Raw genomic sequence first — 23,323 nt, forward strand, 5'->3', positions numbered from 1 at the left:
TGGTCCATGTAGATAAGATAACACTAATCAAAGAAGATAACGTAGTGATTACATACTCTTTGAATAAGTGACGGAAGTTAAAAGTGTTTAGGTTTAGGTTTATCCCCGGGCCCCGGCTCTCGGTAAACAGTACCTAGTTAGTAGTAAAAACCTGTGGTAAAAACGTAGTGATTATGTTCTCTTTGGACAGTAGTGTAAATTCTTTGATCCCCAGTTATTTTAGTGGCTTTTTCTCCGGTCGGTGGTTCGTGGGCTCAATACATCGAAAGCTCTCTAAAATATAGAGAATATAGGTAGGTAGGTATCCTCGTTGCAGTCTGGTCTGGTCTAGAGCGCCAGAATTTGAGAACCAGCATTAATTCACCATTGATAGTTTCATATTTTGTTATTCGAAATAGCTGTTGTTCTTTCTCCAGTTAATTACTTAATTAGGTATGTCAGCAAAAAAGAAGAACCTGGACGTGTACCTCGGCGAGATATTCAAACAATTCATTGCGCTTAAAGATGACGATTGCAAGCGATCTCAGGAGGTATTCAAAAGTGTGTTCGAGCAATTTAAACAGAAGATGGGCGAACAATGCAATTACTTTGGAAAATACGCATCACAGGTTAGCAGAACCACTACCTATATTAAAAATATTAGTGTAAGTTGGTTTGTCCTTCAATCACGCTGCAGCGGAGAAACTGATCAATGTGATTTTTACGTGGATAAAGTTTAAGACCTGAAGAGTGGCATAGGCTACTTTTTATTCCGATAAATCAAAGAGTTCCCACAAGATTTATAAAAATCCAAGCAAACGAAGATGTGGGCATAGCACAAAAGTTGTTCATCAGCACAAAAGATTCATTGCCAGTTAGTGGTTAAATGTGTGACATTCTTGCTGCAACTGCATTTTAGCCAAAAGTGAAAGAGTCTGTCAATGATGTGATTGGTAAGTGATTTGGATTGTTGCACTGTTGTTGTACATTGTTTATTGGCTCTAGTGGCCGCTGGCACTGCCTGGAGATTTCCCAGTGTTATAATACTTAGTATGATTATTTTGTGTGTAATACAGAATTTCTGAAGGTTCGATTCCAGGCACACTAACTTTTCAGAGTTATTGTGCACTTTAGGCAATCAAATATCACTTGCTTTAACAGTGAAGGAAAATCTCGTGAGGAAACCTGCATACCTGAGAGTTCTCCCTAATGTTCTCAAAGGTGTGTAATTAAGTCTGTCAAATAATACCCAGCTGAGTTTGTTGTGGGCTCTTCTCAGACTTGGGCGCGTTTGGAACCCTTGTAGCATTAGTTTTAAGTTATGTAATTAATTATCACCACTATATCCTACAAATTTAACTGGTACCTACCTTGATTTGATTACCGTACCTACTTTGAATAAAGTATTTGGCTTTGACTTTGAACCTTCACTTTGTCAGTGTGGTAGATTATGGTTGAGCCCTTCTGATTCTGAGAGGAGATTCTCAGTAGTGCGCCAGTGATGAGTTAATCATGATGATGATGGTGGAAGAACTTAAATATTATTTCTGTTTTGTATTTTCTACCTCGTCGTTTTTAAACTTAGTTCTAACTTTGTAGTTTTTAAGATCTTTAATATAATTTTTTTCCTTGTAAGCTAAACAACATTTATTTAAGTATTTATTATAATAATTATTTATTTAAATAGGTGATGTATGCTGGTAGTGTGTATGATGGCATCAAGGTTAGCAAGCTGGATGAGTATGACATGGACATTGTCATCCGACTGCCAATCAACTACGACGATGGAGAGAATGGAATCATCATAGAGAATGACCAGCCTGGCTTCGTTAAACTGAAAATCATCAAAGCTTTTGACAACTTGGATAAGCAGAAGGTAAGTAATTCTGATACAAAATATTGTTAGCTTTTCTTTTCATAACTTATTATTTATTTTATGACAATCTTGCTTAAGTTTAATCAATATATTATTGATAACAATGAAAAATTGAATTTTATTGTGATTGTTGTAACATAATTTTTATTGTGTCAAATATTAGCATGTCACTGAGGCACTTTGTAGTTTTTACCAACTGCAATTAATATAAGTTTGCAGTCGCAAATTTTAATCTGATATAACTATTGTTTTCGGATATTTCTCATTACTTATATGCTATAAGATATTGCTTCTCGCCAAATGTTATGTCGAGGTCAACAGAGGTTTTACAGGTTTTTGATTCCCTTGTGAGTGTGAAAATATGTGGCGTAAACAGGTCTATCTTTTGATGTCGTTTATGAAGAAGTTTCATATTTTCCAGGATCAAGGGATTATAGACCTGAATTTTTCATATTAATTTCAACTTGATACCTCCATGCATTGAGTAAAAGAGTCTTGACAAGTGGACAGACAGAGCCAACAAAGTGATTCTATAAGAATCCCTTTTTCTATGAAGATATAAAACAGGTGTTTTTTCCCATAGGAATGGGAAAACTGCCACAAAGTGACTCGAGACTGGCGCGACGCAGACAAATACTTTCTGCAGAACAAATTCCGGCACTGGCTGCACAGCATCGTGCAGAAAACCCTCAACGAGCTCAACGACCAGGTCACCGTCAACGGGGTGACCTACCTCATGAAGTACAAGATGTCTGGACCCGCCTATACCCTGAACATCCGTAACGTAGATGGGGAGGAACACTTCTTGCTTGATGTAGATCTCGTTCCTGTCATACGGTTCATGCTGCCGCGGTGGCCGGAAGGATATAGGTAACCAGTCTATACTCTATCCATGGAGAGAAGTTAGTATGAGGTTCTCTCTGTTACACAATCCTATACGAGTGACAAAGACAAAAAACTCAGCCATTTTGAGTGACCAACCAATAACAAATATAGGCTGTGTTTTCTCTGAGAGTAGTACTGGTACGGAAAACCTTAATACACCTTATAATAAACCTTGCTAACAGCCTATGTTTGTGATTGGTTGGTCAGCAGAACAGCTGCAATGCGTTGCCGGCCTTTCAGGAATTTGTTGATCCGCCCCATGAATAACTTTTTATGCTGTAATGCGTAAGGCTAGGGCGAGATTCTTATCCCAACTGAATAACAATAGTAACCTAATATTACAAATTTTAATTAAATTAAATAGAATCAAATTATTGTCTGAATTAAAATATTTTTATTTATAACCTATGCATATTGATCAGAGGCTGATGTAACAATGCTAAAATAATTCCAGAATGATGGAAGGCAGCCAGATCAAGGAGTGGCTGGTGGTGCCCAAGCCCAACAAAGCGGTGGCTGACGAAGCACACAAGAACAGGCTGTGGAGGCTCTCCTTTCAGGATTATGAGCGGGACTTGATCAAGGGCTGTCAACAACTCAAGACCACCATACGACTGGTACGTACTCTTGGTTTCAGGCTCTGTAGATTCAGTATCTAAATGTATCTATATACAGGATGGGCCGGGATGTGTCGTCTAAAAGAATTTAAATGCCCTTTATTAAGGGGTATCCAAATCACCCCCATGTATGTTAAACGATTGGTAGTTTAGGAGATATGAATTTTTTAATGATTTTTTCATAATCACATCACCAATCAGGCCAATATCAAAGAAAATGCTGACTGATCTATAAATGCATAGCTCAAACTACCGGCGGGTTTGGGCTGTTTGGAATGCAGATAGTTATTATGACATAAACAATAGTCATTGGCTAAGAAAGGATTTTTGAAAACTCAACTCTTCAGGTGGTAAAATAGGGGTTTGAGGTTTGAAGTCCACGCGGACAAACTCGTGGCCATAAGCTAGTTATAAACTTCTACTTTTTTTTAAACACACTTTTAATCCAGGTAAAAAAGTTACGTGACGCTCGCGGCATGAAGGCCATTGCTAGCTACTACATAAAAACGTTGTTCCTTTGGAAAGTACAAAAAACCAACGACAAAAAGTACTGGCAGAAGAAACTGAGTGTCATCTTCCGTGAAATGGTCGAAGAGTTATACAATGCTGTTAAAGAGAAGAATATACCATACTTCTGGAATAAAAATAACAATTTGTTACAAGGAGTCAAGCCGACCTTGCTTAACACCTACGCTGAAACTCTTAAGCAAGTTCTAGACAGCATCGATGGGAATGACGTAGATAAAGTAGTGTACGCTTTGTTGAACACTGAAGAAATCAAGGAATTCAAAGACTCCGAGTTCTATAAGAAACAAGTAACAAATAACATCGTTGTTACACCAGACAGTATCAGCAGATCCATGTCGGTTGTTAGCTCAAGTTCATCAGAAGTTGACTCTTCAAAACCAGTACAAAAACACGACGACAACCTTCTGGAAATTGTTAAAAGTCTTGCTTTCAAAGTTGATCAGTTGACTATCAAAGTGGAACAACAAGAAGAGAAAATAATACAGCAAGACCAGAAAATAATACAGCAAGATGAAAAAATAATACAGTTAGAAAGAGAATTGAAGACACTCAAAGATAGCAATCAGATAATATTGTTAAAGGAAGATTTAGCATCAGAATGTAATAAACAACCAGTACCTGAAACGATAGATATGGAAAATTCTAAAGTGTTAGATTTATTAACTTTTTAATAAAGAGCTCTTAGTGTCTATACAGACAGACTACATGTGGACTGTAAGACCAATTTCGTTGTCCGTCTGTGTAGACCCTTAGGCCGACCGAAAGTTTATATTATCAGAAATTTTCTGACAAGACATTTCCAACTAAATTGCCTCTGATCTGGTCTGTTGGGAGGCCTCAGCCGTGGCCATTGGCCATTTTAAGCCGAGATATTATTCTATTCGTACTTTGACTTAAGTTTCAGTTAAAACGAGACAGATTTATGCCAGTGATATAACGCTGTCTCGTTTTAACAGTGACGCAAAGAGCCTGCATCTCACCTACCTATGCTATGGTCAGATGAATTAGAGTGAGGGAACTCTCGGGATATGTCAAATATTAGGCTACGGTGGCGTAAAATCAAAGAAAAATGGGGGTAGCTCCGTCAAATGTACTAACATTTGACGCCTGCCAATGGCCAGCGTCGTCGAGGCCTCGATGTTATCTTAGAAGTTCCCAAACTGTGATATGGTGAAATTGCAGTTAGTTGATAAGCTGTCGACATGGCATGATATAGGCAAGTTTAGCTAGAACCAATGATCTCTATTGTCTGATCAAAGAAATATTAAGTGCTGGTGAATTATTATTAGTACATCGTAGTACTACATCGTCAGCATTGACCTTAAAACTAGGCTGGTTGCATTTAACAATCGTTGTTACAATTGAAGCTTGACTAGGGTATTAAAATCCTACTATGAAAACCAAATTAACGTCAATGTAAAAACATTAAACTTATGACTAACGTCGAATGATAATTCGATTTCGATTGGCTTTAAAAATTCTGTGATATTAAGGATTCATTTACTAACATCCAGAATCACTAGTTTAAAATTAAATTCTAGAATTGAGGAACTGGTGGACAACGCGGTGCGGCGTTATTACACTTCTTACCAAAATACTTTTTCTTTAATCTGACGTTTTTGGTCCATTGAATACAAATCTGAACTTATTTCCAAGCCCTAAAACCGTACTGAAATTGAGTCCAAAATCCATGATATCAATCACTAAATAGTTTGAACTGGTTTGCAAGCAAAAAGATCTAAAAGCTAGTCTAACTAACTTTAGTGTAGCTAACTAAAAGTTGAGTATAAAGTTCGAGATATCGATCAAAACGTTACAATTACAGTAGTTTCAACAGCTTTCATTCAGTTTTATGCTCCTGTAAAATTTGTCATACGATTATACCGTTTAGTTCGTCAGTTCCTCAATTACTCGTAAGGTTGAAATCTGTAGAGCGCACTATGACTTTGCTTAGACTTAAGTTTCAGTTAAAACGAGATAGACTTATCCCAGCCAGATAACGCTGTCTCGTTTTAACATTGTCTTAAGTCTGAGAAAAGTCAAAGTGCGCTCTATACATCTCAGCCTAAGTCTAAAATAATAATAATTAGTAATAATAATTGTCAAAGCCGTGATATTACAATCTCACTAGTGATATTATAACTAAACGATAGATTGTCAATTGACTTCATTTCTTACAATTTAGTCGACTGGTTTAAGTGATATTGTAATTTCACTTTATTTCTTTAGCCAATTACGATGTGGTAACAATGCAGTTACAGGGCATCTCGGCTCGTATATTGTGCCGAGCTTTTGGCTGATTAAAATATAAGAATATATCTACATACCTATTATTATAAGATACATTTTATTTTATAAAGTATATGAATGCGTGATAAATATTGACTGATTAATGGCCGAATACTGGACCTGCATGCTCGAAAGTTGTCCATAATGTTCTCAAAAGTGTGTGAAGTCTGCGAATCCGTAGTTGCTCATCATGGGCTTTGGGCTTATGGCCTAAAGTTAAGGTCAAATGAGAAGGGTTTAAAATTTATACCCTAAACCTTTCCCATTATAAAAATCTCAGTGAGCGTTAACCATTTTGAGTCACCGCCCAATCACAAACATGTTTTCAAACAACATTCGAAATTCAAATAGAAAGCATAGTTTCGTTTGTGTTTTGGTTGGTGTCTCAAAATATTTAGCGCCCACTGACATTTTTGTCTCTGTCGTTTGTTGATGACGTAACAGAGAGAGCGCTATACTAAACTTCTTTTCGCGGATAGAGTATCAGTGAGCGCGCTCGGAACTAAATGTTTGGAATGAAACATCATGACTTCAAAATATGATCAATTCTTGAAACAAAGTATCAATTTTAATATTCCGGTAGGCTCGGTGCGGGCCGCTTTGAATTGGCATAAAAATAACAAATTTTGTATGGCACAACTTATCTAGTGTACTGTGTACTTATATTATGTCATCAGTCACCTATATTAGAAGCGTTTGGGACGCTCTTGAGTCTTGTATTAAGATTTCTGTCAGTATTCGGCCATGATATCTAAATTTCATATTATAAGTTCTTTATTGAAAATAAGTACGATGTAGTTTTTAATTATTATCAAATAAGGTCACAATTTTACTAAATGTAACAATAAGTAATTTTTAATTATATTATATTATTAGTTAATGATAAATATATTCAATATTAAAAGTTACCTAACGGTATTAATTTAATTGTACACAAATCTAAAGGTCTAAATGGAACTAAATGATGCGTTGTTTAAAATATTGCTAATTCTGTTGCAGACAATATCTCAACCATATTAGAGTTAGAAATAATCTCAACTAAAATGACAGGTCTGTATGTATTACCATCCCTTTCATAATAATGCTCCCTGCGGAAAAGGATAGCACTAGAATTAGATCTGTCAATTTAGTTAAATTTAGAGATTGGCGCCGATTCTGTTGTCTTTCTCTAAACTAAATTTTGAGTGATGCATATTTTTCTTTTTAATATTGCTAAAATAGGGCGGAATATGAATTTTATATTTAAAGAGTCTTAGTGCACGCTACATAAAGCAATATTGCTAAAATAGGACGGAATATGAATTTAATATTTAAAGAGTCTTAGTGCACGCTACAAAAATCAATAGGCTCGCGACTAGCATCTAAAGTCACGAGGTATGACAGCTCAAAATTAAATTTATAAGTGTCATACTATCTGTCTGTTTCATATTACATTAGTAAGATCCAATCCAATCCATCAGCCTGTATGCGTCCACGGCTGGACATAGGCCTTTCCAAGAGCGCGCCACCAAACACGGTCCTCCGCCTTCCTCATCCACCCGCTCCCCGCCACCTTCAGGTCATCGGTCCAGCGGAGTCATTAGTAAGAGGAGGATGCGAATACTCTATTTAGTTGTGCTCAGAACAGAATCAGTACCATTGAGTACAACACAATTTCTAAATTGACAGTTCAAAATATAGTGCTATCCTTTTCACATTTTTCCTGTGGAAAAGGATAGCATCACTTATATACTTAATAAAATTCAATGTTGTGTATATATGTGTAATGTGTGTATGTTTGTTACTCCTTCACGCAAAAACTACTGGACGGATTGGGCTGAAATTTAGAATGGAGATAGATTAAACCCTGGATTAGCACATAGGCTACTTTTTATCCCGGAAAACCAAAGAGTTCCCACGGGATGTCGAAAAACCTAAATCCACGCGGACGAAGTCGCGGGCGTCAGCTAGTTAATTATATTTTATAGATTTGTGTATAATCAATCTAGTACCAATACAAAGATATTTTTGTATTTTTTTATACCTAATAAAAGATTGATATTAATTAAGCAAAGGTATTTTATTTTTATGACTATTTGCTTACCCTTGTAAATCGTGAACTCAAGCTAATTTTTACCATTCCATTCCATCAGTCTGTATGCGTCCACAACTGGACATAGGCCTTTCCAAGAGCGCGCCACCAAACACGGTCCTCCGCCATCCTCATCGTCCCGCTCCCCCCCGTCATCGGTTCAGCGGGCTGGAGGTCGTCCCACACTGCGCTTACCGGTACGCGGTCTCCACTCCAGAACACATCTACCCCATCGGCCATCGGATTTTTACGTTAAGCTGTAAATATACTGTCAACTAGGACGCCAAAAATGTTTTTCAAATAGAAGTTGCTACATCATGGATGTAGGAAGTAATACCATAGGAGTTTGATTCGATATGATTGCAAACGTGTGATTAGCGCGGTGATTTGCTAGCTCAGTGTTCAACACTGAATGATTGCCACCGAATTCATTTCACATTGCTGCTTCAGAGCGATATTAAAATATTTTTTCGTGGAAAACCTTCAATGGATAAGCTCGTCAGCTGTCATAGAGTTAGAAGATTATAATCTATAGAGCGCACTTTGACTTTGCTTAGACTTAAGTTTCAGTTAAAACGAGACAGATTTATGTCAGCGGTATAACGCTGTCTCGTCTTAACGGTCTCTTAAGTCTGAGCAAAGTCAAAGTGCGCTCTGTTGATCTAGTTAGCATACTAACCCGCAGTTGGGTTAGTACAACTTAGAAAACTCACCAAACGTTAATTATTATTATAGCTAAAAGTCAGAGTAAAATGAACCTAGTTAAATTATAGTACTGAAAACGTCTAAAATAATTATCTTTAGGTCCATTTTAATCTGAATTTATAGTGTTTCGGTGTATCAACATTGGAGAGTTGTTACGTCATACTAATCCTAAACAGAGATTGCTAAAATCTTGGTGACAGATTTTTCCATATTTAAACTTGAAGTAATACTAAAGCCTTGAGATAAAAGAAGAGGAAAATTAGATAAAAACCCCCGTCTCTTGAACATAATTTAATAAAATTTTCTTTTCACAGCTATACTGATTTGTGTCATCAATCATCATAGAAAAGGAATATTTTACAGCCAAGTACAATTACAAAATATAACTTCACCAGCACAGATAACTCACATAAACACGGGCCTATTTTAACTTCTAAGCCGCAGGCGAGGGTATAACTTATAATGGTTAAACCCACCTGCGGCTTGGGCTCGAAACTTTCGCCTTACAAAGACATACATAATATTTGATGATTATAATAAAAAAAAATTACAATAAAAACAAAGGTAGTTAGTTACGAGAAAAAAGAAACTTTTGAATTTAATATAGTGACTAATTTGGAGTACAATGTGGCCAATTCTGTTGTACACAATCTCTAAACTAAATTGACAGGCCTAAATGTAAAGCTGTCCTTTTCCGCACTAAGCATTATGAAAGAGATAGCAATATATTTAGATGTGACATTTTAATTTAGAGATTGAGTACCACTCAGCCACAAAATAATGTCTTAAACTAAACTGACAGATTTAAGAATAATAATATTCTTGTCGAAAAGAACCTGACAATTTAGAGATTGTGTACAGTCAAGTTAGTACCGTTTCTAGTCTTTAAGCGGAATTTACATCACGAAATTAGTTTAACGGCATTAATTTCATTATCAATTGCACATGTAAACTGTAAACGTCTAATTTCGCATATTTTACACGTACACAATTGATCGTGAAATTTATGTCGTGAATCTAATTTCGTAGGTAATGTAAATTCCGCTTTATAGTTTCGATTGTGATTATTTGAGATGTCTATCTGGCAAACAAGGAGTCTTTCGGTTCTAATACCTAAAAGTGTTTCTAAGCACTAGCCAAAGTCCGCGCGAAAGTCGGGCGAAAGTGCGAGAACTACCCATTTCAATCAACCAACCAGTTTCAATGCTTATAAAACACATTAGTACATAATTAAACTGACAAACTCGCTATAAAAATGTGCCAATTATTCAGTTTAGAAAATCATACAGTTGGGAAACGAATAATCTACCTTTTGTAAATGAATGCCGCCGACTTTGCCCATATGAAATGGTTTTTTTTCTTCCCATTTCATGATGATAACAATCAAAGCTCAGTTGAGTTTACCAAGGACGGATGATAGTCCCCTGCGATCAAAGTAATTAAACGTTCGTTGTCTAACTGTATGATTGCTAAACTGTGATACCAGTAGATTAAAATTTTATCAGTATTGTATAATACCTACCTTTTGTAGCACTTGATAATCGTATGGTAATATATTAGGTATATGAGTATACCTATCTGATAATGCTGTCTATATTCTCGTTTACCTATATACCTAATCTTATATTCTCGGCGAGTCTACGGTTGAAATCTATAGAGCGTAATTTAAGTTTGCTCATTGTTAAAACGAGACAACGTTATATCGCTGGCATAAATCTGTCTCGTTTTAACTGAAGCCTACACTACACAGTCAATGCTCATTGTTAAAACGAGACAACGTTATATCGCTGGCATAAATCTGTCTCGTTTTAACTGAAGCATAAGTCTGAGCACAGTCAAAATACTACCTCTATAGATTTCAAGTTTCAACCTAATTCCGGCATTATTAGGCTCTACACTCATGACAGTAATTTAAAAAAATCGTGACTACGGAATGGGAAATTGTGTGTTTTAGTTTAAAGAATAAAGTGAAAACAAAAAAAAATTCAAAGTACCTACATCTTTTGGTTTTAAAAGATCATATAACTCGCTTTTCAGGTGTGACAATAGATATTGAATAGAGAATTTGTCTTTTATTACTAATCTTCTTGACCTAGACTAGATTGTATTTTAAAAAGATCTCATTTTATAAAGCTCATTAGATCGGGCTAGTTAGAGTAGAGTGTAGAGCGAATACAAATCTCATTAGACAACACAATGTGCAAGAGAAGCAGTTTAATTGATAATTTAAACCTAATGACTGGCGATTTTGTCGCGCAAGTCTAGTACAGCCAATAAACAAACAAAATATATAATTAAATACATTTTTTTAATTATATACAGCTATTATCGAGAAAAATTATTATTAGTCTCACACTATATATAATAATTATATATTTTTAACTTATTATTTAGCTAACAGTATGAGATAAGTATATTTATAATGTATATAATGTTATGCTAAGATTAAGAATCTAAACACTCTAATTTACAGTAGTAGGTACGTACGTACGTATCCTCAATATTGCAACTGCAGATGAAAAAATATATCTGATATAATATTTCGTACTGCCAACACCATATTTATGATCTATAATATATTCAAATTGAATCATAAATACATAGTCTACAATAAAAAAAAAACAATATACTACTAATTCAATGTAATTTCGTGAAAAAATATATTATATAGAACGTAAATATAGTTGTTGACGCAAATTTTTTGATATATTAGATTAAATCTAACAGTCGCAGTAATATTGCTCGGATAAGTATAATTTTTCAATGTGGCAATACCTTGAATTCATACTACAATAATACAATAAATTTTCAACAAGCGCAACATACTTGGCACCCAATAATATAAATAGACCGCCATTTTGAATGAAGACAAAATAATGCCACACATAAATAGAGAGTGCTTTAACTCAAGCTAACTTTTAATACCTAAATGAATTTAAATATGTACCTTCTCATTGAATTACAATTTAAACACCTCCTATCTAATATATATATATTTTTTTTTAATTGTGGTAACTGAAACACTTATTTTATTAAATTTATAATAAGCATTTTAGTTTCCTCTAAGATAATGTTGTGTCCGTTAAAAATAATAGATACATTATAATAAAACACATATTTTGTGCCTATGATGAACTTGAGCATAGAAAAAATTTGCCTGAAATAGTGAGAAAGATTTAATTAGGATCAAATGCATAAAAAAACATTAAAAAATTACTGAATGGAACTAGTGGAATCTCTACAAGAGGCATAATATGATCAGCAGTGCAATAATATCCACATTTTTATGTATTTGACAAATACACTTTCCATTATGTCTTCGTCTATAAAAAATAACTACATAATAATAAGGAGGTTGAAGTGTAATTCAATGTGAAAAATTACTCACCAAAACATTTCAAGGAATCGAAGCTTTCGTTACCAAAGAGCCAAGAAATAAATTGACTTTATTTTCAAATATCTTCCCAATTTACCCTATTGGCTCTTAAAGTATGTTGGGTAACTTCTATCACTGACAGGTTTTGGCGAATCTAGAGTCGCAATTTACGCAATAAGAGAACAAGTCTACTCTTTTTTAGGAAGTGTCTAGACAGCCACAAGCGGTCGTTCGATAATAAAAAATATCCGGCCACAGGTTTTTTATAAGCTTTTAAAATTTGTTCCTTAACGCAAAACTATTGAGGTTCAATTTTGAATGAAAGTATACTTTCGGTAGCCGGAGTTATCACTCCACGCAGTCTTGTCTGTCCTGCCTCTAGTGTTTCTGTGCGGAGCCTGAAGTTCGAGAGGTGTTGAATGAAGCTAACCAACGAGCCCGAGTACAGTGAAAGGGTAGGTGGCGAGCGAAGCAAGCCGACGGCCTCCATAGCTTAATGAAGGGGCGACGGAGCGAGTCTTCTGACGTAGCCCATTAATAAAGTCATTCAGCTAAAAGCTAATCATTTATTTTTAATTAAATGACCACAAGCACTCTAGACACTTTCATTAAAAATTGTACCTTATCAGTTTGCATAAGGCAACAATTTTTGAAAACTAATAACTTCACTTTTGGCTGTTTTTTTTTTAGTTTGTAGTTGTCTAGACACTCCTTTTTTTATTCACACTTATTAAGGCGACATTTTATGAGCCGTGCACGCTCAGTGGGCATCAGGTAAAAAGATTCTCGCCGTCGCGTCTGACTTAGTACCACCAAATAGATCAATAAAACGCCCTCTGCGCAGGTACAAGATCAGTTTTTTTACCTAACACCAACCTTGTATCACGCCCACCCGACAGCACGCCACATTTGGTTTTTATCCTTGCATGAATCACTCATACACTCTCAATTGTTGTGATTGACTGAATTTATGTTTTTTTTTTGTGTGTGTGACGAGTGGCGTGTTGCGAGTATGTTTCTGACTTAAATGAGATTTCTCGAGAGCAGTCCAAAAATCCGCGGCTCTTACAAATCTACCAATCTATTTAACAGCCTATTTTTATTTGTATTAATAATAATTAATATGAGACCCCACGGACAACAAACCTAGTGAAAAATCTGGTACAGAATACAGAAATATGTATATGACTGGGCATGGTATAAATACAGATCTTAGCCAACTTTTTTATTTAATCTTTAGTTTAATGACTGGCGCAGACTATACAGGTGTAACCAGAACGCAAGCAAAAATTAAGACAGGTGATAGTACTGATGATTACTGATAAGATACCATAAAAAAACTACGAAAAAAAATCCTGAATTTTTTAAAAGTTTACAATATATTGCGAATAAAACATCTGATTGACGCTAGGAAGTCAACGAACGTTCCGTAAAAAGGCCACTCGAAGTCAATGCCGCCGCGTATGTGGGGCATTGACCCGAGTTTTGCACGCTATACAATGCGGGTTTGAAAAATACTAAATCACTAAAAGTACAAGATAAGGCAAATGGTTATTGGCATTGGATTGTGTTATGGTAGTAAAATAATATCGTTAAGTTTTTGCTAGCGTTCGTTACACTCTGTATATTGCAACTTCAGTTTGGAATATTTGTTTTGCAATCTAATTGAAATAATATAATGGTGCCATATTATCTGCGCGGATAAAACTCTGAAGACAACCGCACTCGATTTTCCAACAGATTTAACCCCGGTTTCCACCTAAGCGGAGCGAAGACATGTGTTGAGTTGACCAATTATCGTTTTTAAATGATGTGATAATTGTTTCACGTCATCTATTAAGAGCTAATTGTTCGAATGAACACATCTCTCCACTCCGCTTGGGTGGAAACCAGGCTTTATCCGTGGTCTTAAAAGGAATTAAACAGGGAATGCAAAAACTATTCGTCTATTTCTGTAGTTGAAAAAACCTTTAAGTATTAATTTTAACAATTCTTCACTAACTACCTAAGGAGTGTCAATTGCTTTAGGCCCAATATGGTGATTGACGGTGCAAAGACTATGAATTGAGCTGTTGAAATAAGGTGACCAGTGGTTTGGCCTCAATGGCTGAAATCTGTAGAGCATACTTTGAGTTTGCTCAGACTTAAGTTTCAGTCAAAAACGAGACTGAAACTTAAGTCTGAGCAAATGATGTCTGATGAATGACATGCTAGCGACAGAACTGTCTTGTTTTAACAGTGTCTTAAGTCTAAGCAAAGTCAAAGTTGGATCTATAGATTTCAATCTTAGGGTGGTAACAAATTATAATTTTTGACTGCCAATAGGACCATCGATATATTAGCAACCAGGCCCAATATCCACCTACAGGCTATTCATTATAATATAGTGAACAATCTGTATGTGTAACCAAACAAATTATTGATAGAATATGTTATCATTTTTTCACGTCATCTATAAGACAATCAATAATTATAATCTGATTGAACACATCTCCGCTTTCATGGATACCGGGCCTTACAGACTCCGAGTACGTGATTTTTGTCACAAAATGGTCACTTAGTACAAAACTAACTAAAGCCCAAAACGGAGCCCGCAATGCACCATGTTGAGGGCCTACGCAGTTTCTACATTGTGTTTACGCGATGTCTATAGAACCTTTCATTGATTACGTAAAAATATCTTTATACCCCTTCCTCTGGCGTAAAAAAAAAACTATAAAATCAAAATGATACTAACAACCCTTTCTAATTTTACGGCATACAAATATTATTTTTGTCCTGGCGCACACAATAAACACTCAAGTTCAACGAGCGCTAACGACGTGATTCAGCGTTGGGAATCCAATGTTGACCTTCTAAAAAGACTAGAACGTAGGAAACTTATTCAATATAATATCTGTAATCTATCGATAAGTTACTTAGCAACGTTGTTATTTATCAAAAATTGTAAGAGTATCAATAGAGTACAGATGGATTGAATATTGAAACTCGACGTTAAGATGCCTATAGATTTGCTCGATTCTTGATGATGTACAAATGTGATCAAACAATCGATCAAGCAACAGTCAATCTTCCTCGTATTTTTTGCCGATCGCTACTGTAGATCAGTTTTATCGATAAATCAGCAAGTGATGTCTACCAAAGCTCGATTTTAACCTTTGATATTCAGCGAATTTTAAACATGCGACAGTAACGATGGAAAAATTGAGCAAATCTGGAAGAAGCTAACTGATCTTATTGATCGTCTAAATACAGCGTATCGAGCGACATTAACAATCGTCTAAATCTAGCTAATCTGAAGGCACCTTAGTTACCGCTCGGTGGCATATCGTATCCGTAATGTACGTACCACTACACGCGCCTAACATTATTTTACGTTGTTCGCATTTGTTCGTAAATACAAAGCAGTAAGGTCCATTTTACTTTGGCGTTAGTGTTTCGATAGTCGAAATCTACAAACCCGTACTAAGCCTACAGATTCTCTCTCCAAACCTCTTTACGTAACAAATGAATGGCCCCTAACAAAATAGCTGTTTATGGTAGTGTGCTGTCGAGCCCGCGCCTCGTATGTGTGTGTGAGCGACTCGTGTGTACGTGTAAGCGACTCGCGTGTGTGCGAGTTAACGCGCGCTGCCGGACTTACTATGCGAAATGAGCCACTGAAGAGTTATGTCGATGTTGTCCTTCTCTTTGCACGAGATCGAGTAACAGCAGATCTCGCGGTCTTGGATAGCTGATAGGTTCCTGAAAGAAGGTAACTTTTTTAGCCAAAACAGGCTTGCGCTTGAGGAAATGGAATGCTGCGATAGCCTAGTGGTTAAGACATCCACCTTCTAGGTCAGCAGGTTTTGCTTGTCCAGAAGACTGTGCAGCTGTTCCATGTATGTATGTATGTGTAAATACTTTATTGTACCACAAAACACAAATCACAGGTTACAAAAAAAAACTTTAATTGTTGGTACAAATACATACATAGACTGCTAAGATCATAACCCTTCCTTTTGGCTTTGCCGCAGTCGGATAAAAAACCAGCCTTATCGCTAAATAGCGATTTCTTCCAGACAACCTTAACACTAAGGAGAAAACCAACTGCTCAATCTCGTCACTTGTGTACTCACATGCGCTCGATGAGGCCGTGCTCGTCCAGAGCGTGCGGCAGGTCGCGCTTGTTGCCCAGCACCAGCACTGGGATGCCCGTGAGCTGCTGCTTGTCCAGCAGACTGTGCAGCTCGTTCCGCGAAGCCTCATTCTCGTCACTCGTGTACTCACATGCGCTCGATGAGGCCGTGCTCGTCCAGAGCGTGCGGCAGGTCGCGCTTGTTGCCCAGCACCAGCACTGGGATGCCCGTGAGCTGCTGCTTGTCCAGCAGACTGTGCAGCTCGTTCCGCGAAGCCTCATTCTCGTCACTCGTGTACTCACATGCGCTCGATGAGGCCGTGCTCGTCCAGAGCGTGCGGCAGGTCGCGCTTGTTGCCCAGCACCAGCACTGGGATGCCCGTGAGCTGCTGCTTGTCCAGCAGACTGTGCAGCTCGTTCCGCGAAGCCTCATTCTCGTCACTCGTGTACTCACATGCGCTCGATGAGGCCGTGCTCGTCCAGAGCGTGCGGCAGGTCGCGCTTGTTGCCCAGCACCAGCACTGGGATGCCCGTGAGCTGCTGCTTGTCCAGCAGACTGTGCAGCTCGTTCCGCGAAGCCTCATTCTCGTCACTCGTGTACTCACATGCGCTCGATGAGGCCGTGCTCGTCCAGAGCGTGCGGCAGGTCGCGCTTGTTGCCCAGCACCAGCACTGGGATGCCCGTGAGCTGCTGCTTGTCCAGCAGACTGTGCAGCTCGTTCCGCGAAGCCTCATTCTCGTCACTCGTGTACTCACATGCGCTCGATGAGGCCGTGCTCGTCCAGAGCGTGCGGCAGGTCGCGCTTGTTGCCCAGCACCAGCACTGGGATGCCCGTGAGCTGCTGCTTGTCCAGCAGACTGTGCAGCTCGTTCCGCGAAGCCTCATTCTCGTCACTCGTGTACTCACATGCGCTCGATGAGGCCGTGCTCGTCCAGAGCGTGCGGCAGGTCGCGCTTGTTGCCCAGCACCAGCACTGGGATGCCCGTGAGCTGCTGCTTGTCCAGCAGACTGTGCAGCTCGTTCCGCGAAGCCTCATTCTCGTCACTCGTGTACTCACATGCGCTCGATGAGGCCGTGCTCGTCCAGAGCGTGCGGCAGGTCGCGCTTGTTGCCCAGCACCAGCACTGGGATGCCCGTGAGCTGCTGCTTGTCCAGCAGACTGTGCAGCTCGTTCCGCGAAGCCTCATTCTCGTCACTCGTGTACTCACATGCGCTCGATGAGGCCGTGCTCGTCCAGAGCGTGCGGCAGGTCGCGCTTGTTGCCCAGCACCAGCACTGGGATGCCCGTGAGCTGCTGCTTGTCCAGCAGACTGTGCAGCTCGTTCCGCGAAGCCTCATTCTCGTCACTCGTGTACTCACATGCGCTCGATGAGGCCGTGCTCGTCCAGAGCGTGCGGCAGGTCGCGCTTGTTGCCCAGCACCAGCACTGGGATGCCCGTGAGCTGCTGCTTGTCCAGCAGACTGTGCAGCTCGTTCCGCGAAGCCTCATTCTCGTCACTCGTGTACTCACATGCGCTCGATGAGGCCGTGCTCGTCCAGAGCGTGCGGCAGGTCGCGCTTGTTGCCCAGCACCAGCACTGGGATGCCCGTGAGCTGCTGCTTGTCCAGCAGACTGTGCAGCTCGTTCCGCGAAGCCTCATTCTCGTCACTCGTGTACTCACATGCGCTCGATGAGGCCGTGCTCGTCCAGAGCGTGCGGCAGGTCGCGCTTGTTGCCCAGCACCAGCACTGGGATGCCCGTGAGCTGCTGCTTGTCCAGCAGACTGTGCAGCTCGTTCCGCGAAGCCTCATTCTCGTCACTCGTGTACTCACATGCGCTCGATGAGGCCGTGCTCGTCCAGAGCGTGCGGCAGGTCGCGCTTGTTGCCCAGCACCAGCACTGGGATGCCCGTGAGCTGCTGCTTGTCCAGCAGACTGTGCAGCTCGTTCCGCGAAGCCTCAATCTTGTCAGGGTCGGCTGCGTCGACCATGTATCTGGGAGCCAAAGTAAACTGATATACAAAGACATGCTGTGACGGCACTCCTTTATAAAATGGGGTGTGGTAATGGGCACGGCTAAATTAAGAGTGAAAATCACGGTCTACTAGAGTGCAGACAAAATGTGATGCTCAGTCCAATCAACTTACAATGGTCATGACAAGGCAGCACTGGTACTTTAAGGGGCAAGCGACGGGTCTGCCCACGAAATTCAAATTTTATTTGGTTTTTCGCAATTTCTAAACTAATACGACAAAGTAGGCTTATGGCATTCTAGTTGCGACAATGGCCGTATCATTTCTACGTGTTTATATAAAAATCTTTACTTGATAACGTCCAGTTTAAGAAATTAGCTCTAGTATCTACTAATTTGTGAGTTACAGTCGATACTAGAGCTAATTTCTTAAACTGAACCATTTCAAGGAAAGATTTTTATATAAATAGATGGGTATGATACTGTTATTGTCGCAAATAGAATGCCATAAGCTTACTTTGTCGTATTAGTTTACAAATTGCGAAAAAACAAATAAAATTTGAATTTCGCGGGCAGACCCCTCTTATCCACCTTAAGAAGACATGAGCAACTCGACAACCAATGATTTGAAACCGAAGCTGGGATCTTTAGAGCACACTTTGACTTTGCTCAGACTTAAGACAATGTTAAAACGAGACAGGGTTACACCGCTGACATAAATATGTCTTGTTTTAACTGAAACTTAAGTCTGAGCAAAGTCAAAGGTTTCTCTATAGATTTCACCGTAAGTCTCCCTGCATCTATTGTAAATCTGGCCACAACTGCTGCTTATGATAAAAGTTAAAAAGATTATGAGACTAAACAGTTGCTTCCTTAATTTACACAAATTCAAAAAAAAAAGCTAATTTTTATAACCTTTGAAGGATACATCTAAACAAATGTAGGATAATAAAAGAAATTAAGACAGCCAAATAAAAATTCTAAGGCTAAAATATTGAACAAATATAAAATTCAACTTACACAATAGCATTGACTCCTCTACAATACCTTTCCCACATGGAACGGAATCTGGGTTGACCACCAATGTCCCAAACCTAGGAATAATAATAAACACATTGTAGCTGCATCATTACTTAATATTTAAGCAATTAATAATAATCACTTGCTTAAACAGTGAAGAAAAACATCGCGAGGAAACCTGCATTCCTGAGAGTTCTCCATAATGTTCTTTAAAGGTGTGTGAAGTCTACCAATTGCACTACCAAGTCGCACTCGGCCAGCGTGGTGGACTATGACCAAACCCTTCTCATTCTGAGTTGAGACTATTGCTAAGTAGTGGGGCCGTGATAGGCTGATGATGATGTCCACAGAAAGTAGCAATAGTCTAGGTTGGAGCAAGCTTATTAAAAAGTCTTTCAGTCTTGCCTTGAAGGCCATAAGTTACACCTATGTGGCAGAAAACACTAAAACATATGTTGTAGGGTAAATTAGCCTACTATCAGACCAAACCCAAGTCAAGTTATAATAAATTTTCCGATTCAACTCAGCCGAGAATCGAACTCTGCTCCAGGGAGTTCATTAAATCAGCTTATCAACATAATCCATACCTCCTAATATTATAAAGGAGAAAGTGTGTGTTTGTCTGTATACTAGTTTTTCACAGATCATCTGTTTAACCGATTTTGGCGAAAGGTACAGGAATAGCTTGCTTCCTAGGGAAGGACATAAGCTACTTTTTATCCTGGAAAATCAAAGTTCCCACAGGATTCATAAAGAACCTAAATCCACATGGATGCTGTCATAAGTATCATCTTTTTGGTACAGAAATAGCCTGCAGCACAGATATAGATTATTTTTTATCATGGAAAATCAAATAGGTCCCATGGGATTTAAAAAAAATCTAAGTCCACACAACGAAAGTCATACATATCCTCTAGGGAATTATAAAACAAAAACTTACCTTAATAGTGACATTGCCTTTGGTAATTTTGCGCATGTTGAATCCAACTGTGGGGATCATATCTTCGCTAAATTGGCCAGACTGAAAACATAAACAAAATACATGATTTTCACATCATCACACCCAGGTTTCAGTATTTTGCAAAATAAATTAATATTATTCTGAAGTTTCAACTGTATTGCCTGACAGAAATTTAACTTTACTTTAACTAATGAATTACTAAACAAAGACATTATCACAGTTTTTGTATTGGGAATATCACCAAAATATCAAATTTATATGTTAGATAAAGATTATTTGACTGCTGTGAAAGGCCCTTAAACTTTTATATCTATTGTGATAGTATTAAATTTAAACTTCATAAAATTATAAGTATTATCAGCTTTTTATCACTAAAATGTTTTGTGTTAAAATGAGTATGTACTCAAACTAGAAAACCTCTTTGATAACAACAAACAAACATTATATGTATGTATAGTCATGCAATTTGATTCCCAAATAATGATTTTTCGTTGTGCCAACTGGAACCAGATTGTTTTACAAGTGTTGTTTAGAAGAGATCCTATTTAGCAATAGCTAATAAGGCTGCCTTATTGTACCTCCGGTTAAGTTTTATTTATCTAACCTGTCCTGTTATACACATACATTGAGAAGATACAAAGAGATACAGTCAAGCAATACTATCAGGTAGTTGTACAAACTTAGTATATAAATAATATATATATCTTAATCTTAATATATATAAATGAGTTATCTAGTCTGACATCTAAAAGAAACTGAAACTTCTAGTCTAGAACATTTAACAAAAAAATTGCTAATTCAATAAAGAAAACTACATAGTTAAATATTTACTTAAACCTATTTTTAATCAATAAAATATACAAAAAAATATTTTCCTTAAAAGAAAATTTCGTATTAATCGTGAGATCAAATACATCCCGTTAGAATCTAATAATTAAAAACATACCTACAAACAAAAGACTTTGTAGTGTTAGATAAACTGAGTCATGAACGAAAATTGCAACAAAAAGTACATCATAGTTTTCTATTGACAATTTAATGTGCTTTTAAATAGTAATAGAAGAAGTTATGGAAAAAATTTCAAGATCTTTAAATGTATAGGGAATACTGAACAATACTGTTAAATAGGTATCAGTAACCGATTGTTTTCAGTAGATAACTTACAGCTATGACGTTAACGAAAGTTGTTTTCCCCGAATACTGTAGTCCAACAAGTGTTAACTCCATTTCTTCCTTCCAGAACAAGCTTTTGATCCAATCTAGGATACGATTGATCAAAGCTAACATTTTTATTCCGTTTATAAATATTTGTTTCAGATGAAAGTCAAATTAAAATACGCCTTTCGGAAAAATCGCTGCTCGCTGGTGCTTACAATGTGACAGTCACAGGCTGTGTTCAGAAAGTACTAAGTAGAAAGTACTAATTAGAAACAATTTTTTTTTAACTCTTTTAATGAAATCGACTTTTTCGTTTCGCTATAGTATTGCGTACTTATGAAATTAATAATATTTCCATAATATTTCACAAAATTGAAACATTCTATCGAGTTCCCATAAGTTTTATCTCATTAAAAATAATTTCAATTTGTTGTTTCTAAACGCAACAAAGCAAAGACTATAGAATTCAGTTGATGTCAGGTTAGTGTCGCAGACTATAAATATATATTGGCGCTGTCATTGACACAGGTGTGGCGCCATGGTCGTGGTGTGGCGCGAAATTTAAACTGAAAAAAGCCACCAATTTGTATCGTGGTTATCTAAAATCTAAATCACAGCAGAATAAAATAAAAGTAAAACGTACGACTCCCGATCCCCCCGAATTATAGGAGGCCGACGTTAACCACTAGGCTATCACAGTTCCTTTAACGGGTGAGCCTTTACAGTTCCGTAGGAACCTTGGGCGGATCATTTTAAGGGCTTTTTGGACTGCACAGCTCAGAGCCCCGTGGCTATATAGGGCTCCCAGCCGCCGTTATACAAAATGGACAATATTGTGAATTAAAAATAAAATTTGCTGTTTTCGGCTTGGTTTTCGGTTATAATATTTTCTCGCCATTACGCTTTTCTCTTCTAAATACTATAGCGTGCTACCAGACTTGGTTCTCCGCCTTCCTCGTCCACCTGCTTCCCGCCATCTATTTCAGGTCCTCGGTCCAGCAGGCTGGAGGTCGTTTTACACTGCGCTCACCGGTACGTGGTCTTTGAGCTATGTCAATCGCTTTTGTTCTACGAATTTCCTTGTTCCAGATTTTCTTGTTACCACCAGGTGAGACTGCAGTCAAAGGGCTAACTTGTCACACTAATATTATAAAGGCGAAAGTTTGTATGTGTGTGTGTGTGTGTGTGTGTGTGTGTGTGTGTGTGTGTGTATGTTTGTTACTCCTTCACGCAAAAACCACTGGACGGATTTGGCTGAAATTCAAAATGGAGATAGATAATATCCTGGATTAGCACATAGGCTACTTTTTATCCCGGAAAATCAAAGAGTTCCTACGGGATTTTGAAAAACCTAAATCCACGCGGACGAAGTCGCGGGCGTCAGCTAGTATCTGAATAAAAATAATATAAAAGATTTTCAAATCATGGCTAATATTCCCATTTGGCCTCTTACTGAGCGTAAAGCTTGTGCTAGTCATAGGGATATTGCTATTGCAATAGGGATATTGCTATTGAGACATTGACGATTAGACCCCTGATTTAAAATATAAATAGTAAATACCCAAATGACCCCTCCCGAGACTTGGACCCAGGATCTCACATTTATATAATATGACTACAAGGCAAAGGAGGTGGTCACTCGTCAACATGTAGGTACATTGTATGTAAAGTTATTTCGGCTCGGAATTGGGTGATGTTGACAAAACGCAGCTAGCACATTGTAAGCAATGTGCTTTTGTAGGGTTATACCTACACAAAGAAAATATAATTTCATACTTTGATACCTATA

The 23,323-nt window shown here is 38.0% G+C and overlaps 2 protein-coding genes across 4 annotated transcripts; one reads left to right on the forward strand and one right to left on the reverse strand.

Moving 5' to 3' along the window:
* Window positions 1-5,105, forward strand: LOC123867090. 3 transcript variants are annotated; one of them, XM_045908964.1, is made up of 6 exons: window positions 1-301; window positions 417-608; window positions 1,667-1,855; window positions 2,439-2,725; window positions 3,195-3,357; window positions 3,807-5,105. In XM_045908964.1, exons 2-6 carry the CDS (start codon window positions 435-437, stop codon window positions 4,554-4,556), a joined length of 1,563 nt encoding a protein of 520 aa, XP_045764920.1. In that variant the 5' UTR covers window positions 1-301; window positions 417-434; the 3' UTR covers window positions 4,557-5,105. The 3 variants fall into 3 exon arrangements, with proteins under 3 accessions (XP_045764920.1, XP_045764918.1, XP_045764919.1); XM_045908962.1 differs by having other exon boundaries at window positions 1-297; XM_045908963.1 differs by having other exon boundaries at window positions 1-293.
* Window positions 5,106-14,132: 9,027 nt separating this feature from the next.
* LOC123867105 (ADP-ribosylation factor-like protein 8) lies at window positions 14,133-21,764 on the reverse strand. The gene is made up of 5 exons (XM_045908989.1): window positions 21,541-21,764; window positions 20,356-20,436; window positions 19,416-19,489; window positions 18,257-18,418; window positions 14,133-16,070 (listed from the first exon to the last, which is right to left on the reverse strand). The coding sequence occupies exons 1-5, from the start codon at window positions 21,661-21,663 to the stop codon at window positions 15,947-15,949; spliced, it is 564 nt and encodes a 187-aa protein (XP_045764945.1). The 5' UTR covers window positions 21,664-21,764; the 3' UTR covers window positions 14,133-15,946.
* Between the last annotated feature and the right edge of the window lie 1,559 nt (window positions 21,765-23,323).

The sequence above is a fragment of the Maniola jurtina genome, chromosome 7 (assembly GCF_905333055.1).
Source record: "Maniola jurtina chromosome 7, ilManJurt1.1, whole genome shotgun sequence".
Classification (NCBI taxonomy): Eukaryota; Metazoa; Arthropoda; class Insecta; order Lepidoptera; family Nymphalidae; genus Maniola; species Maniola jurtina.